The sequence below is a fragment of the Capronia epimyces genome, assembly GCF_000585565.1.
Source record: "Capronia epimyces CBS 606.96 chromosome Unknown aczIQ-supercont1.3, whole genome shotgun sequence".
In the NCBI taxonomy this organism is placed as follows: Eukaryota; Fungi; Ascomycota; class Eurotiomycetes; order Chaetothyriales; family Herpotrichiellaceae; genus Capronia; species Capronia epimyces.
The window spans coordinates 2,651,108-2,664,719 of record NW_006912906.1 but is presented as its reverse complement, the minus strand read 5'-3'; the positions used below and the strand labels follow the sequence as shown (position 1 = coordinate 2,664,719).

General features: G+C 52.8%; 5 protein-coding genes across 5 annotated transcripts; 3 read left to right on the top strand and 2 right to left on the bottom strand.

The window, feature by feature from the left end:
- Window positions 1-936: 936 nt before the first annotated feature.
- Window positions 937-3,759, top strand: A1O3_04237 (uncharacterized protein; the record flags this gene model as incomplete). Its single annotated transcript, XM_007734367.1, has 1 exon — window positions 937-3,759. One exon carries the CDS (start codon window positions 937-939, stop codon window positions 3,757-3,759), a length of 2,823 nt encoding a protein of 940 aa, XP_007732557.1.
- Window positions 3,760-5,080: 1,321 nt separating this feature from the next.
- On the top strand, window positions 5,081-6,097 carry A1O3_04236 (adenosine deaminase; the record flags this gene model as incomplete). Its single annotated transcript, XM_007734366.1, has 1 exon — window positions 5,081-6,097. The coding sequence occupies one exon, from the start codon at window positions 5,081-5,083 to the stop codon at window positions 6,095-6,097; it is 1,017 nt and encodes a 338-aa protein (XP_007732556.1).
- A 795-nt stretch (window positions 6,098-6,892) lies between these two features.
- On the bottom strand, window positions 6,893-9,827 carry A1O3_04235 (uncharacterized protein; the record flags this gene model as incomplete). Its single annotated transcript, XM_007734365.1, has 2 exons — window positions 6,893-7,246; window positions 7,308-9,827. 2 exons carry the CDS (start codon window positions 9,825-9,827, stop codon window positions 6,893-6,895), a joined length of 2,874 nt encoding a protein of 957 aa, XP_007732555.1.
- Window positions 9,828-11,442: 1,615 nt separating this feature from the next.
- A1O3_04234 (uncharacterized protein) lies at window positions 11,443-12,183 on the bottom strand (the record flags this gene model as incomplete). The annotated part of the gene is made up of 1 exon (XM_007734364.1): window positions 11,443-12,183. One exon carries the CDS (start codon window positions 12,181-12,183, stop codon window positions 11,443-11,445), a length of 741 nt encoding a protein of 246 aa, XP_007732554.1.
- A 490-nt stretch (window positions 12,184-12,673) lies between these two features.
- Window positions 12,674-13,207, top strand: A1O3_04233 (uncharacterized protein; the record flags this gene model as incomplete). The annotated part of the gene is made up of 1 exon (XM_007734363.1): window positions 12,674-13,207. One exon carries the CDS (start codon window positions 12,674-12,676, stop codon window positions 13,205-13,207), a length of 534 nt encoding a protein of 177 aa, XP_007732553.1.
- Window positions 13,208-13,612: the final 405 nt, after the last annotated feature.

Below are 13,612 nucleotides of genomic sequence, written 5' to 3'. Positions count from 1 at the left end.
TTTCTGACAGAGGTGTGAGTGTGAGTGATAGCTAAAGCACTTGGTGAGAGACATGTACATGGTGATGGTACTAACGTAGGAATTAGGTTGATTATGTTGACCCCATTCATTAAGCTCATCCGACAAAGCTTGTTAGAGCACCAAATGCCCGTATTGGCCCAAATCAGCATTAGTGGGATTCTAATCCGACTTTGTGTTCAAGTTAGTATCAACTGCACATGCGCATCGGGGCCGATGACTAAGGAACGTGACTTGCTGCCACCATTGCTGCTGCTGCTGCTGTTCAGAGTAAATTGTGCACCACCATCGCCAGGCTGTGGACAAGACCAGAGCTTCAAACGAGACGACATTTGTACCCATGGTCGTCAATCTTGCTGGGTACTGGCCTAGTCCGAACCCGAACCCGAACCCGAACCCGAACGTTGGTGCACAATGATACCTGACACCCATGATTGCTGTGCCGTCAGTTTTAGTGTGCGCGCATTATTACCACGTCTATCCTCCATCCTTCCGCTCGCTGCCGAACACCATCTTATGCCCCCTGTGCAGTGCAGTCTCGACTTTTCTACCTCTCCCTCGTTTATTCTTCTTCTTTCGTCGTCCTTGGCCTGACCCTTCGGTTTGCTGCACTCCATACTCCATACTCCATACCATAAGCGAGTGATGTCCCATCCCACCGGCCCTGGCCCCCAGCAACTTCATTCCTATCTTACCGTCAGATTACCCTTTCTAGGCTGACTCCGTCTCCGGCACGACTAAGCAAGACCTCACCTTGAGATCTAATCCTGGCATTGGCATTGCCCCAGACATTGGGCGCCCAATCTGTCACAATCTGTCAGGATGTCATCTCCTTAAACGTCTCCAAACCCCGACGTCGGCACATGTTAACTACTCTTCTCCCGAATCCCAATTACTTCATGAATCCGCCCGTGCAACATGGACTCTGCCAGTTCTTCTGGGACAGAAGACCATACGTCCACTCATGAACAGGACCATGACCGTGACCAGGACTCGTCTCCGCTTCTCGAAGCCCGGGGAGGCCTCGCTGATTTTGGGCCCTCATCAGCTAACCAGGGCCCAAGACCCCAACTCGCGACTGAAGGGCTTCATGACGACGACATCATCGGGGTCAGTATCGGCCGATCCCAGACTCATATGCGATCCCCAGAAACACCGGCTGCTGAGAAGGCGAGAGCGTTGAACTTGCCACTGGAGTCTTTCCAGCGAATCTTGTCCTCGACCGAGGAGGAAAATGAAAGCGAGGATCAACAAGAACCCGATTCCACATCGGCCTACGATGGTTTGAAGCCTACACCACTCTTCCTGGATGGCAAGGCGTCCACCTCTACAATTGACCTGGCGGAAGACAAGGTATCTTCGGCCCAATTAGTCGGATCTCACCACAAAAGGAGTGGGCATGGTCAAGCTGAAGGTTCAAATATCTCTCCCAAGGGGACCTATGCAGACCACATTCGGAAAGGAGCAGACTTGGGGCAAGAATCGTCGACCCCGAGGACAGATCAATCTCCTCTACTTCACCCTCGCGCCCAGACCGACATCGAAGCCGTACCACAGGAAGAATCGCGGAATGGGCCATTCCATAAATCATCACTGGCAAAGGCATTCTTGAATGCGGCGGACCACAGTGGAAGGGGACGTTCGTTCTCAGGTCCGACCGCTCTGTTTTCGAACCTCCGCAAATATCTGCCCGATATACCCTCGCCGTCGTTCAACCGAAGTTCAATCTCCCTCATACCATTCGGCAACAAGAATCCAAGCAATTCAGACTTTGAACCCGCTGCCGACTCACCACTATCTCCATTCGAAAGAGCTATGACGTTTCGATGGTCCGTACGCGAACCGGTCGAGAAGCAGGAGATGACCAGATCTCAACCAGTGACTCCGCCAGAACGGCTGACTTCTGGCCACCTCGCCAGTGCTCCAAAACCGATGCACCGGCCTGATGCACATGATGAAGCGCTGCTTTCCCCTATCAGCCCAGCATCAACCAAGAGTCGTGCACGTTCCAACTCCGAAGGGTCTCTTTACTTGATGAGGAAAGCGTCAGGGATGTCTACATGGGACGACATCAATGCCTTTGCCGACATCACCGAGATGGCCAATTCTCGTTTGAAAGCGATCACGGACAGCTTCCAGAATTCATCGTTGAGGCTACCCAAACTTCCAACCATCCGCCCGATCCCGAAGCGGATCGACACAGTGGCCACGGGCCGTGATGGACACGCGCACGCAGGCCAAGGCATATCCAAGAAAGTCGGAATGGGTGCCGGTAACATTCAAGTAGAGACTCCCCAGCAAAGGGCACATCCAATTTTAGCTCGCGCCCTCTCGAAAACGACCGGCGACATTGTCGTTCTGGGGGGCTACCGAGGCTCGATTTTGAGATCCGCTCAGCCGCCTCATCGACAGCTTTGGGTGCCACTCAAGGTTGGATTCAACCTTCGTAAAGTCGATCTCGAGGTCGGTCTGACACGAGAGGAGGAAGCGAGGACGGAGGAAACTGTGATTCCGTCGAACATCCTCTCACACATTGGACCAATTGACATATGCCGGAGGCTGCTCAGACATATGAGGAAGTGTCCAAATGCCCGCGATAACAAGCTCCGAGTCCACGACTGGGGATATGACTGGCGGCTGAGCCCTGACCTGTTAAGTGGGAGGCTCATCAAGTTCTTGGAATCCCTGGAATGCAACCAACCAGGAACCCCTCCGGAAAGGAGAGGAGCAACGGTGGTGGCTCACAGTCTTGGTGGGCTTATCACAAGGCATGCGGTCAACCAGAGACCGGATCTGTTTGCAGGAGTGGTCTATGCTGGAGTTCCACAACACTGTGTAAATATTCTCGGGCCACTGCGGAACGGGGACGATGTTCTTCTCAGTTCCAAGGTTCTCACGGCACAGGTCAACTTTACGTTCCGCACGAGCTTCGCTCTGCTTCCGGATGACGGGCATTGCTTTCTTCAAAAACACACCAATAAACGATACGACCTGGACTTTTTCGACCCCCATGTCTGGGACGAATATCGGCTGTCACCTTGCGTCAGCCCTCCGCTGCACCACCAGCATCGCCGGAATAGTGAACGGAGAAAGAGTCTGATGGGGACCATTTCAGACACTATCTCGTCATCTGGCAAACGAGGTTCGGCGCAACAGACATTGGAGGCTGCTAATCAGCGGTTAGGCGACACGGCGACTGAGGCTGCGCGCATGGCGGAAGATCCTGGCGAAGAGGTGATGGGACCTACGATGAAGCAGGCTCAGCACGCCCAGAACCGTCCTTCGGTTGCGACAGCTTGCACTATCCCCAAGGATGCCGCCATGGAATACCTTGGGCGGACACTGAGTGAGATTCGAGCCTTCAGGCAACAATTAAACTTTAATCCCAGTCATCAAGAGAACAACTTGTATCCACCACATGGACTCATCTTTGGCAAGACGGTCCCAACGGTCTACGGAGCAAGAGTCGCAAATAAGGAAGCAATCAAGTACGACGATGCATACGATGACCTCGCTTTTGCTGCTGGTGACGGGGTTGTGTTGGCCAGTGCAGCCCAACTGCCAGAAGGATATCGATGTGTCAAGGGCGGGAGGGTGGAAAGTGATCGAGGACACGTCGGCATTCTAGGAGATCTCGAAGGAGTCGGACGATGTCTGGAGGCGGTAGTGGAAGCCCGCGCCAAAGGAGTCGGACGGGGCAAGGATGCTCTTCGCAACAGGAGCGACCAGACCGGATTGTGAGCGCTGGGCAGGCGAGGGATGTAACATGCCGAGGGTCACCGTGTGTATATTGGATGATCTTGCTACTTGCAGCTTGCAGATGATACCCCCGACAGTACAAAGAATTGGAACAGAGACCGGTAGCTATTGTGCCGCCCCATAGAGTCACTCAAGTCTGTATCACTACTTGACCCAGGTTCCTCCCTCCCTTACCTAGGACCTACTCACATCATATGTGTTGCATTGTATTGTATCATCTTGTATCATCTTTTGCCTAACGGAGCACCAGGGAGCACTCGGCCTTGGTTACGTCATATCGAAAAGCTTACTATTGTTATCGTTATCGTTATCGTTAACAGGCCGGCAGCCTTGCCCACTGCATGTTACTGTTACACTGTGTCCACTGTCCCGTCCGACAGACAGCCTGAAACCTGGGATGGTAAAAATTTCCACCACGTGCTAAGAGTAAACTTCCTTGATGATTCTTTCTTTTTGTATTGCATTCGCATTGAATCCTCGAAAGCACAGTAAAGGGAAAGGGTGATCTCATTGACCTTGTACGTCCTATCCAGTCTCCTGGTCTCCTGGTCTCCTGATCTCCTCACCACCTCGACAAAGTTCAATGGAATTCTAGTCTGCAAACGAGAAGAAAACCGAGGAAAACTTGAGTTCGAACGATCCTTTTTTGACAGCCCGGAAAACTTAAGTTCAAACGGTCCTTTTTTGACAGCCCCGCGAAACGAAAGTATCAGTATATCATGTGTCAGGGACAAATGCACGAGTTCCTCCAGGCTCTGCCAAAGTGCGAGCATCATATGCACCTCGAAGGTGAGTTCATGTACAAATACAGACACAGACACAGAAACAGGCACAGATACAAACACAGATGTGTCTTCGAGATCGTCTCTGTGGCTCTCTTGACCCCCTGGCGTTCTATCTACTATCCTTCATCCTTCATGTTGGCTGTACTCCGTTCTCTCCCCTGGTGTCCTACCTACCATCTTTCATCTTGGCCGTACTCCATTCTCTATTGGTCTTGGGTGACAAGAGAAAATGTGAGCTGTTTTTGCAACCACCGTCTTGTACGGATGATTGTCAGCATGTCTATTCTATTCTGTCCCCTTCATGCTCCTGGTTTCTGCCCAAGCTCCTCGTTTCGCCCAAGCTACGGCTACTTATACCTAGCAATTTGGCATGAAGGTAGAATACGAATACCCGAGAGCTGAACAGGTTGTGGCTGGATCGATACTACTTGCTTCGCTTCGTTCGTCGGGTTTCTTGTCCCTTTCTTCTTACCTGCCTGGTGCCCTCCTTCTCCTTGTACCAATACTCCTGGCTGTCTATGGCTCTTGCTTACCCTGTCGGTCAATCAGGCTCGCTCGAACCACCGCTGCTATTCGAACTGGCCGCTCGAAACAACATCTCTCTGCCGTCTCCGTCGTCCGATCCGGCGTTCGCGTCCATTTCGACCCTCGTCGACCGCTACCGCCGCTTTACCAGCCTAGATGACTTCCTGCACTACTACTTCGTCGGCATGTCGGTGCTGATCACGGCGGCGGACTTTGAGAGTCTGGCGTACGAATACTTCCGACGCGCGCACGCCGACGGGGTCGTGCACGCCGAGGTCTTTTTCGACCCGCAAGCGCACACGTCTCGCGGCGTCAGCTACCGCACGGTAGTCGACGGATTTGCGCAGGCCCAGCGGCGGGCGAAGGCGGATTTCCGCATCACTTCCGAGCTGATCGTGTGCATCCTACGGCATCTGCCCGCCGCGGACGGCGACGCCATGTACCACGACGCCATTCCCGACCTGGAAGCCGGCGTGATCAAGGGCCTGGGCCTGAGTTCGACGGAGAAAGGGAACCCGCCGATCCGATTCAAGGACACGTACGCCGACGCCGAACGCCGTGGCTTCCGCCTCACGGCGCACGCGGGCGAAGAGGCCGACGTCGACTACATGGCGTCGGCGCTGCACGATCTGCACGTCACGCGCGTCGACCACGGCATCAAATTGGTCCAAGACCCGACCGTCCTCAAAGAGTTTGCCGACCGCAACGTCATGGTCACGCTGTGTCCGTTGTCGAACGTCGAGTTGCGCTGTGTCAAGACGGTCGCCGACTTGCCCGTTCGCACGTATCTTGACCACGGCGTCCCCTTCAGCATCAACAGCGACGACCCGGCCTATTTCGGCGGCTACATTCTCGCCAATTTCTGTGCCGTGCAGGACGCCTTCACCCTGACCCCGGCGGAATGGGAGCGAGTCGTCCGGAATAGTATCGAGGGCAGTTGGTGCAGTGACGAGAGGAAGGCGGAGCTGAACAGTCTGCTGGACGGCGTCATGAAGAGATTTGCGCCTTGAAGTGCAGACTGTTCGGGGCTTGAGTGCCATGGAGTGCAGGCCCTGCCTCTGCGTATCGACAACGCCGTCCGTACCATTCAGGTCGAGAACTAAGTACCTAGTATCATAAAAAAACCCAGGTAAAAACAAAGCGACGTCGGTGGCCGAAGTTGATGATACACCAGTATACAGTACGAATACTTTCGACAGTCTGGATGACGGATAAAATGGCATGCTCTTTACTCTCATTACATGCCCTTCTTGAATCTTCTTTGATTCTTCCTGCTCGGGTCGGGTCGATCTGAGATGTTGATCTTGCCTCGAAATCTGCCCCGAAATCTGCCTCGAACCTCGAAATCAAAAGCTGAGCATTGAGAATGATAAAGGGGTATCTGTCATTTTGCATTTGCGTCAAGGAGATTCAACGTCCAGTCCAGTCCGGTCCAGCCCCGTCCAAAACCAATCCCACTTCCCAACTCCTACTCCTACTCCTCGATGCTCGCCTCTCCCAACATCCGTAATCCTCCATCTAAGCCTTGGTCCTTGTCTTGTACAGTCCTCCGACAAACCCAACATATACAAGCCGGTCCAACTCGGCTTTAGTCTTGCCAGGATTTGGTCAATCAACTCGAAACCAACGTTTTGAAAATATCGATACCATGGATCGTCTCATAGTATCCCTCATATATCTCCCAAGCACGAAAATCTGGTCGTCACTAAGTCGTGTCATATCTCGTACCATTTTCTTCAACCCGTCTAGATCTCAGATAACGTCCTTGGGTTGGCCGGAGCCATGCTCTGGTGCCAAAAGCACTGTTACCGCACCAACTTCGTGCCAGAACTGACCACAATAAATTCCACGTCTCGGCCCGCTGCACGGTATTGCTCGACGCCGCCCAAAAGAAGCCAAGGTTGAAGGTTCTTGCACTGACTGACATCGAGCAGCTTGAGTTTCTGACATCCCTCGACGACACTCTGCACGCCAAGTCCCGTCACCCGGACGCAGCCTCGAACAGCGAGTTCCTTCAGGGAAGTCAAATGAAGGCCGATTGATCTCAAACTGGGATCTGACACTGCACTGCCGCAGAACGAAAGGTTGAGGTGGGTCAGGTTTGGACAACCAAGAGCCAGAACCTCCGTTGCTGTGTCAGAAAGGGCACAGCAGAAGGACTACGACAGAGCAACAATCAGCTAGACGCACAAAACATGAGCCATGGACAGAAGCACTTACTAGGTCAAGCTCTCTCAAACCACTACCAGCTCCATTGACCAGCCATACAATGCTTTGATCGCTGAGATACGTGCAATCAGCCAGACAAAGCTTTCTCAACCGTGTAAATTTGACGTTTCCCCAGAACTGGAACCCGGCGTCTGTAATGGTAGTGCATCGCGTGAGATCCATTGACTCGATCCGATCATGGGCGTGAGTGGCAATATGAGCCATTGTTCGATCCGTCACGTGCTTACAGTAGCTCAGAGTGATGGAGGATAGTTTGGGACAGCCGATCACCGTGCCCGGAGTCGGCTGTGCCACAGGAGTGCCGAGCTTGGTATTGACAACTGGGCGCATACTCAACTTGGCTCGATTCGGAAGCCCTTGGGGCTGTGCCGGTACTACCCAGCCGACTATCCTCGCCAGTAAGGTGTCACTGACCTTACGGCAATTGCTGAGGTCGATCGCTTTCAATCCACGCGCCTTGTTGGCCATCTCCAGTATTGCCGGTGCGGTTACATCCCAAACACTCTTCATACGCCATGATTCAACATTGGCACCGCAGGTATTCACGAGGGTAGCGAAGCCTCCATCTGTAACGTGGAAACAATTGCTGATGTCCACAAAACGTGGTCGTTTGCCCACAAATGGACAAATTCGGTTTATAAGGACATCGTCGGTGACTGTTCGGTTGTAACGTGACAGGTCGAGATAATGAAACAGGTTTGGTGCTGTATGGAGAACATTTTGCCAATGTAGCGAAACTGCTTGTAGGCGCATCAATTCGTGGAGTTCGAGGTGTTCAAAAACCCATGGTAACACATTGTCCGGAATCGTGCCTCGATTGAGGCCATGACTCGACTTTGACCAGGGCTTGGATCGTCCGCCCGATGAGAAGGGGTCGGAAAAAGGGAATGCGGAACCTTTGTGCTCAAACGTAGGCGATGGTGCTCCTGACACTGGGCTGCGAGGAGATGAACTGGTTGTTGAGACAGGAGATGACCTAGGAGAACGTCGTCTCTGTTCCTTTGGGGATTCATCTGGTGGTGGCGGAGCAAGTGAACCCCTCCTTGACCGCGATTTGACACTTTCTAGCCCTTCGTCTAAGAAAGGGTCGGGATCTAGAGGTTCAACAGGACCCGGTTCATCCGTTTGAATAGGCTGCAGCGGGCTGCTGATCTCTGCTTCAGTAAAAATGACACGGGGAGCATGGCCGATTTTCCTATGGATTCCATCGGCTTTAGAGTCGCCAATTGCTAGTTGGTGAATGTTAGGTTCAGCCCCGGTGTCGTTCATGACAACATCATTGTCCAAGGCCGTCCGTAATCTCTCCTTGGCTGTTCTTTCAACTTGCTGTACAATCTCTGGAGGACAACGATTCCAAAAGTCTGCTAGCACATTTTCAGATATCATCAGACATTCGACCTGTGTGACGGATCGAACAGTCGCGGTCCGGCGGTCGGCCAGCGATAGACCTACAACCTCGCCGAAGTACTGCCCAGGTCTGAGACGCGCCTTGACCCGTGGGGTCGGTACTATTCCATTTGGTTCTTTGGACTTGTGAGCTCTGGAAGTGGTCACGATCTTCTCGTCCAGGACTTCCACTTCACCTCGGACGATAAAATATATCTCCCGGCCCCGCGTGTCTTGCTTGATGATGTCTGTAAATGGTGGAAAGCTCCTCGGCTGTGCATTGAGACCCAGAAAGTGGAGGATTTCGGCGGGCAGAGAGGCAAACAATGGAAATTCTTTCAGTGTTGCCCTAATGTTGACAAGCCCGTGTCCTAAGGCACTGGCCGATGACACTTCGTTCGTCCCTGGACTTGGAGACTTGCGACGCTTGCTCGAGCTAGAGGCGCTGTGGTCTCCCTCACCCATGGGAACATCCTCTTCGAACGACGCTCGTCTCTTGGATCCTCTTCTTTCATTAGAGGGAAGATCTTCGGTGCCGAGTAGCACTTGCCGCTTCTTCTTTTCCAATTGTGTCAGACGTTCCAAGGCCTCATCTCGAATTGCTTGTTCCACATCGGGGTATGTCGGCAGTATCTTCTGCAGATCCTCCTTCTTTAAAACCAGAACCAAGCATCTTGTCCGCGCGACGACGGTGGCAGTGCGAGGACGTTCCATCAGTATGCCGATTTCCCCAAAGAACGCGCCGGGCTTCAATTCGGCATAGGTGCTCTCTCCATCACGCGACGTGACCGCAACAGCACCTCTCACGAGCCAGTACATCGCCTTGGCATCTTCGCCTTCCGTGATGATGTAGTCGTTGCAATTATGAAGTTGAGGTTTGAGGAGGAGGCCAATGTCGACGAGGAATCTGTCGGGAGTCGACTGGAACAAGGGGAACGAGCGAATGCGGTCAATCAAGTCTAGTGGCATACCTTGAATTTGAGAGGTTGCCAAAGGAGATTGCCTGACAGGTCGTGATGGGTTGACCTGGGAGTCAAAGCTGCGGACCAACGACACTTCCGCCGATGGAGGGGTCGCTGTTCGACCGTGGAAGGGAGAATGACCCCGGCCATGATGTCGCCGCATCTTTCAGCACGACCGGTTGTGGTTGAGCGCGTGTTCACCCAAGATGAACTGCTGCTCGTGTTGCAGAGCCCCTCAGCCCATTGTCGCAGGCATCCGACTACGTCCTTCGCGTGAGAGGAGGAGGTCGCCCCGGTCGAGCAGGAACGAGGAGCCGAGAGATGACAGTCGACAGTAGGCACGACAGAAAGTCTTTGGTGTTTGTATATGTCTGGCTTAGTAACCCAGGGTGTCTGCAGGCACCAACTGTCGGGATGCTGTAGTTTGGTAGCAGCTTGAAGGAGGCCGGGCGGGATGGAGATGTCTTTGGGGGCAAGGCGGGGATAGCCGGTGGATGGGTCGCACGCTTGGGTACATGAGTTTTGGGTCAAGAGGTCAGAGCGAGCAGGCCACTGTAGCCGTCAAAAAATGATGTTTGAAGGGACAGGTACCTGGGTGTCGTGCACCTGCCAGACGGTGACAGGGTCGACAGAGGTAGCTACGTATATTGCAAGCGAGAAAGTAAGAAGCACGGAGTACGGAGTAGGTGTAGACGAACAACAGCAGCGGGAGCCAAACCAGACCGTTTGGAAGCGCAGTGGAGCGATCCCTCATGCAGTATGGAGTGCAACCTGTGCAACTTAACTAAATCAGGTGCCTACGTCAAAGGTGCAATTCGAACAGATAGGCGGTGGATAGGCGGGGGGATTGCATTGGAGGAGGGACCCGTAAGCCCAGGGGCCCCGAAGCCGTTGGCCACGCCCATAGCTTGACCCCTACAGAGTAGACGTCTCTGCCTCTGGAGTCTGGAGGAGCGCTGAGATAATGCCCGATTTGCAACTGTGCCTTTTCTATATCTATAGCCGTGCGCATGTCAGGCAAATGAGTTGAATGCTAGACAACCTCGCCTAGGCGGCACTTGTGTGGTAAGGTTGCTGGTAGGACAGAAGCATGCCCTGTCAAGGAAGACGCGATGGCCAAACCCGTAACATGGATGTTTTGTGCCCTGTTAAGCGATCCAATCCTGCATCCTCTGAAGACTGGGTTCACTTTGAAGGGGCGCGCCATGGTTAAAGGAGGCCTCCTTAGCCTCATTATGGAGTACAGAGCCACCAGGGCTGTTGGAGCACTGCTTTACCATGGTAACATTTCGCCTGTGTCGTAATGCGTATGTCCTGATAATTTTGGCCGATTGCTGCTGCTGGGGCTCTTCGGCCACTAGACGCTAGAAATCCCGTAGAAGACTGCGTGGACTTCTTTGTCCCTGTAGATCTCACAGTCTCGGTCTAGACTCTACTCTGTAAGACCATTGCTGCTATCCCCAGCTAATGTTCCCCGTATCCTGATTCTGTGATTCTAGGCCTCTGAATGATCTTCTTCATTGTCATGGTTCCCACTTCCTCGACCGGCGCTGTGAGGCATATCCCCGGACATGCCGTAGATCAGCCTTATTGTTGAACCTCCAAAACAGAGTCTTGTGTTCGGTCTATCGGGGAGAACAAGCTGCGATAGCGGTGTGACGCCACAGACTGGTGACACGCATGCATGGCACATGCATATGTGTTGCGCAGCCCCAGGCTTAAGGCATTCGTACCACCTTGTATGTTGGCCTGGACAAGCCGATACCTATTGTCCTGGGCTAATAGTCAATGTTTTCCACACTAGCGCGCGAGAACATCTTTCTTTTCATCCAGACAACATAAGCTGGAGGATTCCCTCGCACAGTCGCTAGTAAGTCCTGGATCAAGCCGTATGCTAGGGAGAACTTGAATGCTGTCTTCGCAGTTCTAGCAGCCGCAAAGTGATCCAGTCCTTTTTTCCAGCCATAGAATCCAGCCAGGGTCATTCCGGCAATGACAGTACTCCCGGCGTCTCGTTGTCCCGCTGCCACATCCTCGTCTCTTCGAGCCAGAAGTCTGGTTCTGGACAGATCGACCATCTCTTCGGTAATCATAAACAGTGTTGCCCAGCCCATACATATAGCACCAAACCTGCCCCCTTCTTTTATTCCAGCGAGCATGGCATGATAGTTCTTGGACTTCTGGTAAAGAAACCATCCGGTCTGTGTCGTTGGCAGGCGATGGGCGTTCTCTGCGCGATATCGGTATGCGCCCTTGGTTGCCCCTTGGGAAGAGCCCAGGGTGAACCCGCAAGCAAAGGATGCTATCATCAGTGTAGGAGCTCGAAGAACGAATGGAATTGAGAGTCGTTCGTTCGGCCATCCCGTAAATGTAGCAGGCGTGTTCTCTGTCGGTGGATGCGAGGCTGATTGGGAGATTGGTGAAGGCACGGTCGCTTGCATTGGTACTTCTGATTGTAGCAATGTTGCGCCGGGGGCAGCGTCCTTGACCCCGACTTGTGAAGACTTGAACGGCCACATGCTGAGCATGGCCGATAAACTCGGTGATCCTGTGGGCGACGGTCCAACAATCCTCCAGCTTTAGTTCTGGCTTCGAGCAATTTCTGACGCCATCGAAGTAGCCGGAATTAAAATAGGCAAAGGTCCGACAATTTAAGTCACTGTAAAATATGGGATACAAAATAGCCAGGAGTATAACGACTTGACAAGCAAGTCTATGAAATAGAAAGCGGCATCTAAAGCCACCTGCGATGCACCACGGAAGGCAGATTCCGTTGGCGGGGGACCTTCCACATAGAGAAAGACCCTGATTTTCTTGACTGCGGCGCGTCGCGTACATTCTGCGCAGTCTACAAAAGTGAGGAGCAGGCAAGCAGGAATTGTATCTGTACACTCTCTCCGTTAAACCAGAAATCTAGGACTCAGCTCTCATCAAGTTCCAGGTAATGCTATACACTTTCTCAATCGCGACAGCAATCCAAGCAACAACGTCTTAAACCTGAGGCCAACAATGACGGTTTCTGTCGAAGATCTGGCTGCACTGCCAATGCCTGACATGATCACTCTGTTGTTCAAATTCCACAAATCCACTACAGTCCTATCAGTCCTGCCTACAACGCCTTTCACAGAGATCAAAGCACTTCTACTTGCTGCGCTTCAGTCAAGAAATCTCAAATATCTCCCTAACACGACCATTCCGCTTCCTGAGACACCGCAAGAGCTCGAATTTGGTGTGCTGGCTGATAAGAGAGACCCTTCAAAGGGCTGGGTACCATTGTATATCAATGAGCAGGAAACATTGGGGCCCAAGGGTGTCAAGAAGAGAATAGGGGGCAAATCAAGCGTTCTTAACGAGAGTCCCTTGGGTGCTGGCTTGACTGACGGTTCATTGGTCGCGTATCGAATCAAGGCTTTTTACAAGGAAGGACAGAAGGACGGGCATGATAATGACAAGACCTCGGGAGAAGGTACTCCAGGTATTGAAATCGATGAAGATCCAGGATGGGATGTGGTGCTGCCTTCTTTCGAAGATGAGGGCGAATGAAATTGACAAAATAATGACCGGTGGTGACCTGAATGGAGAAACAAGTCAAAGATGCGGCGCAGGCTTGCTCAGCCAATCCAGAAGCCTGCTGAAAGATTGCTGTCAACCAAGATTTGTTAGGCTGGTGAAGCACAGTCTGGACACGAACTGTCTTGGAATTCGGCGAGACAAGTGTTGAGAAATCCACCTCCGACTCGAATGCTCGGTGGCCGGAGTATTCGTGATTTCAGCCCCCACCAAGCTTAGGCGACGCCGTCCTCAGGTCCCCTCCACAGCTTGGAGCATCTCGCATCGTGAATGTCATCTCCCGACAAGCACGCTGCACACAGTGTAGATTGCTGGTTCAAATGGAGTATCCGGCAGCAAGTGTGGAGGAGGTAGGTGGTCAGATCTGTGCAATGTCTG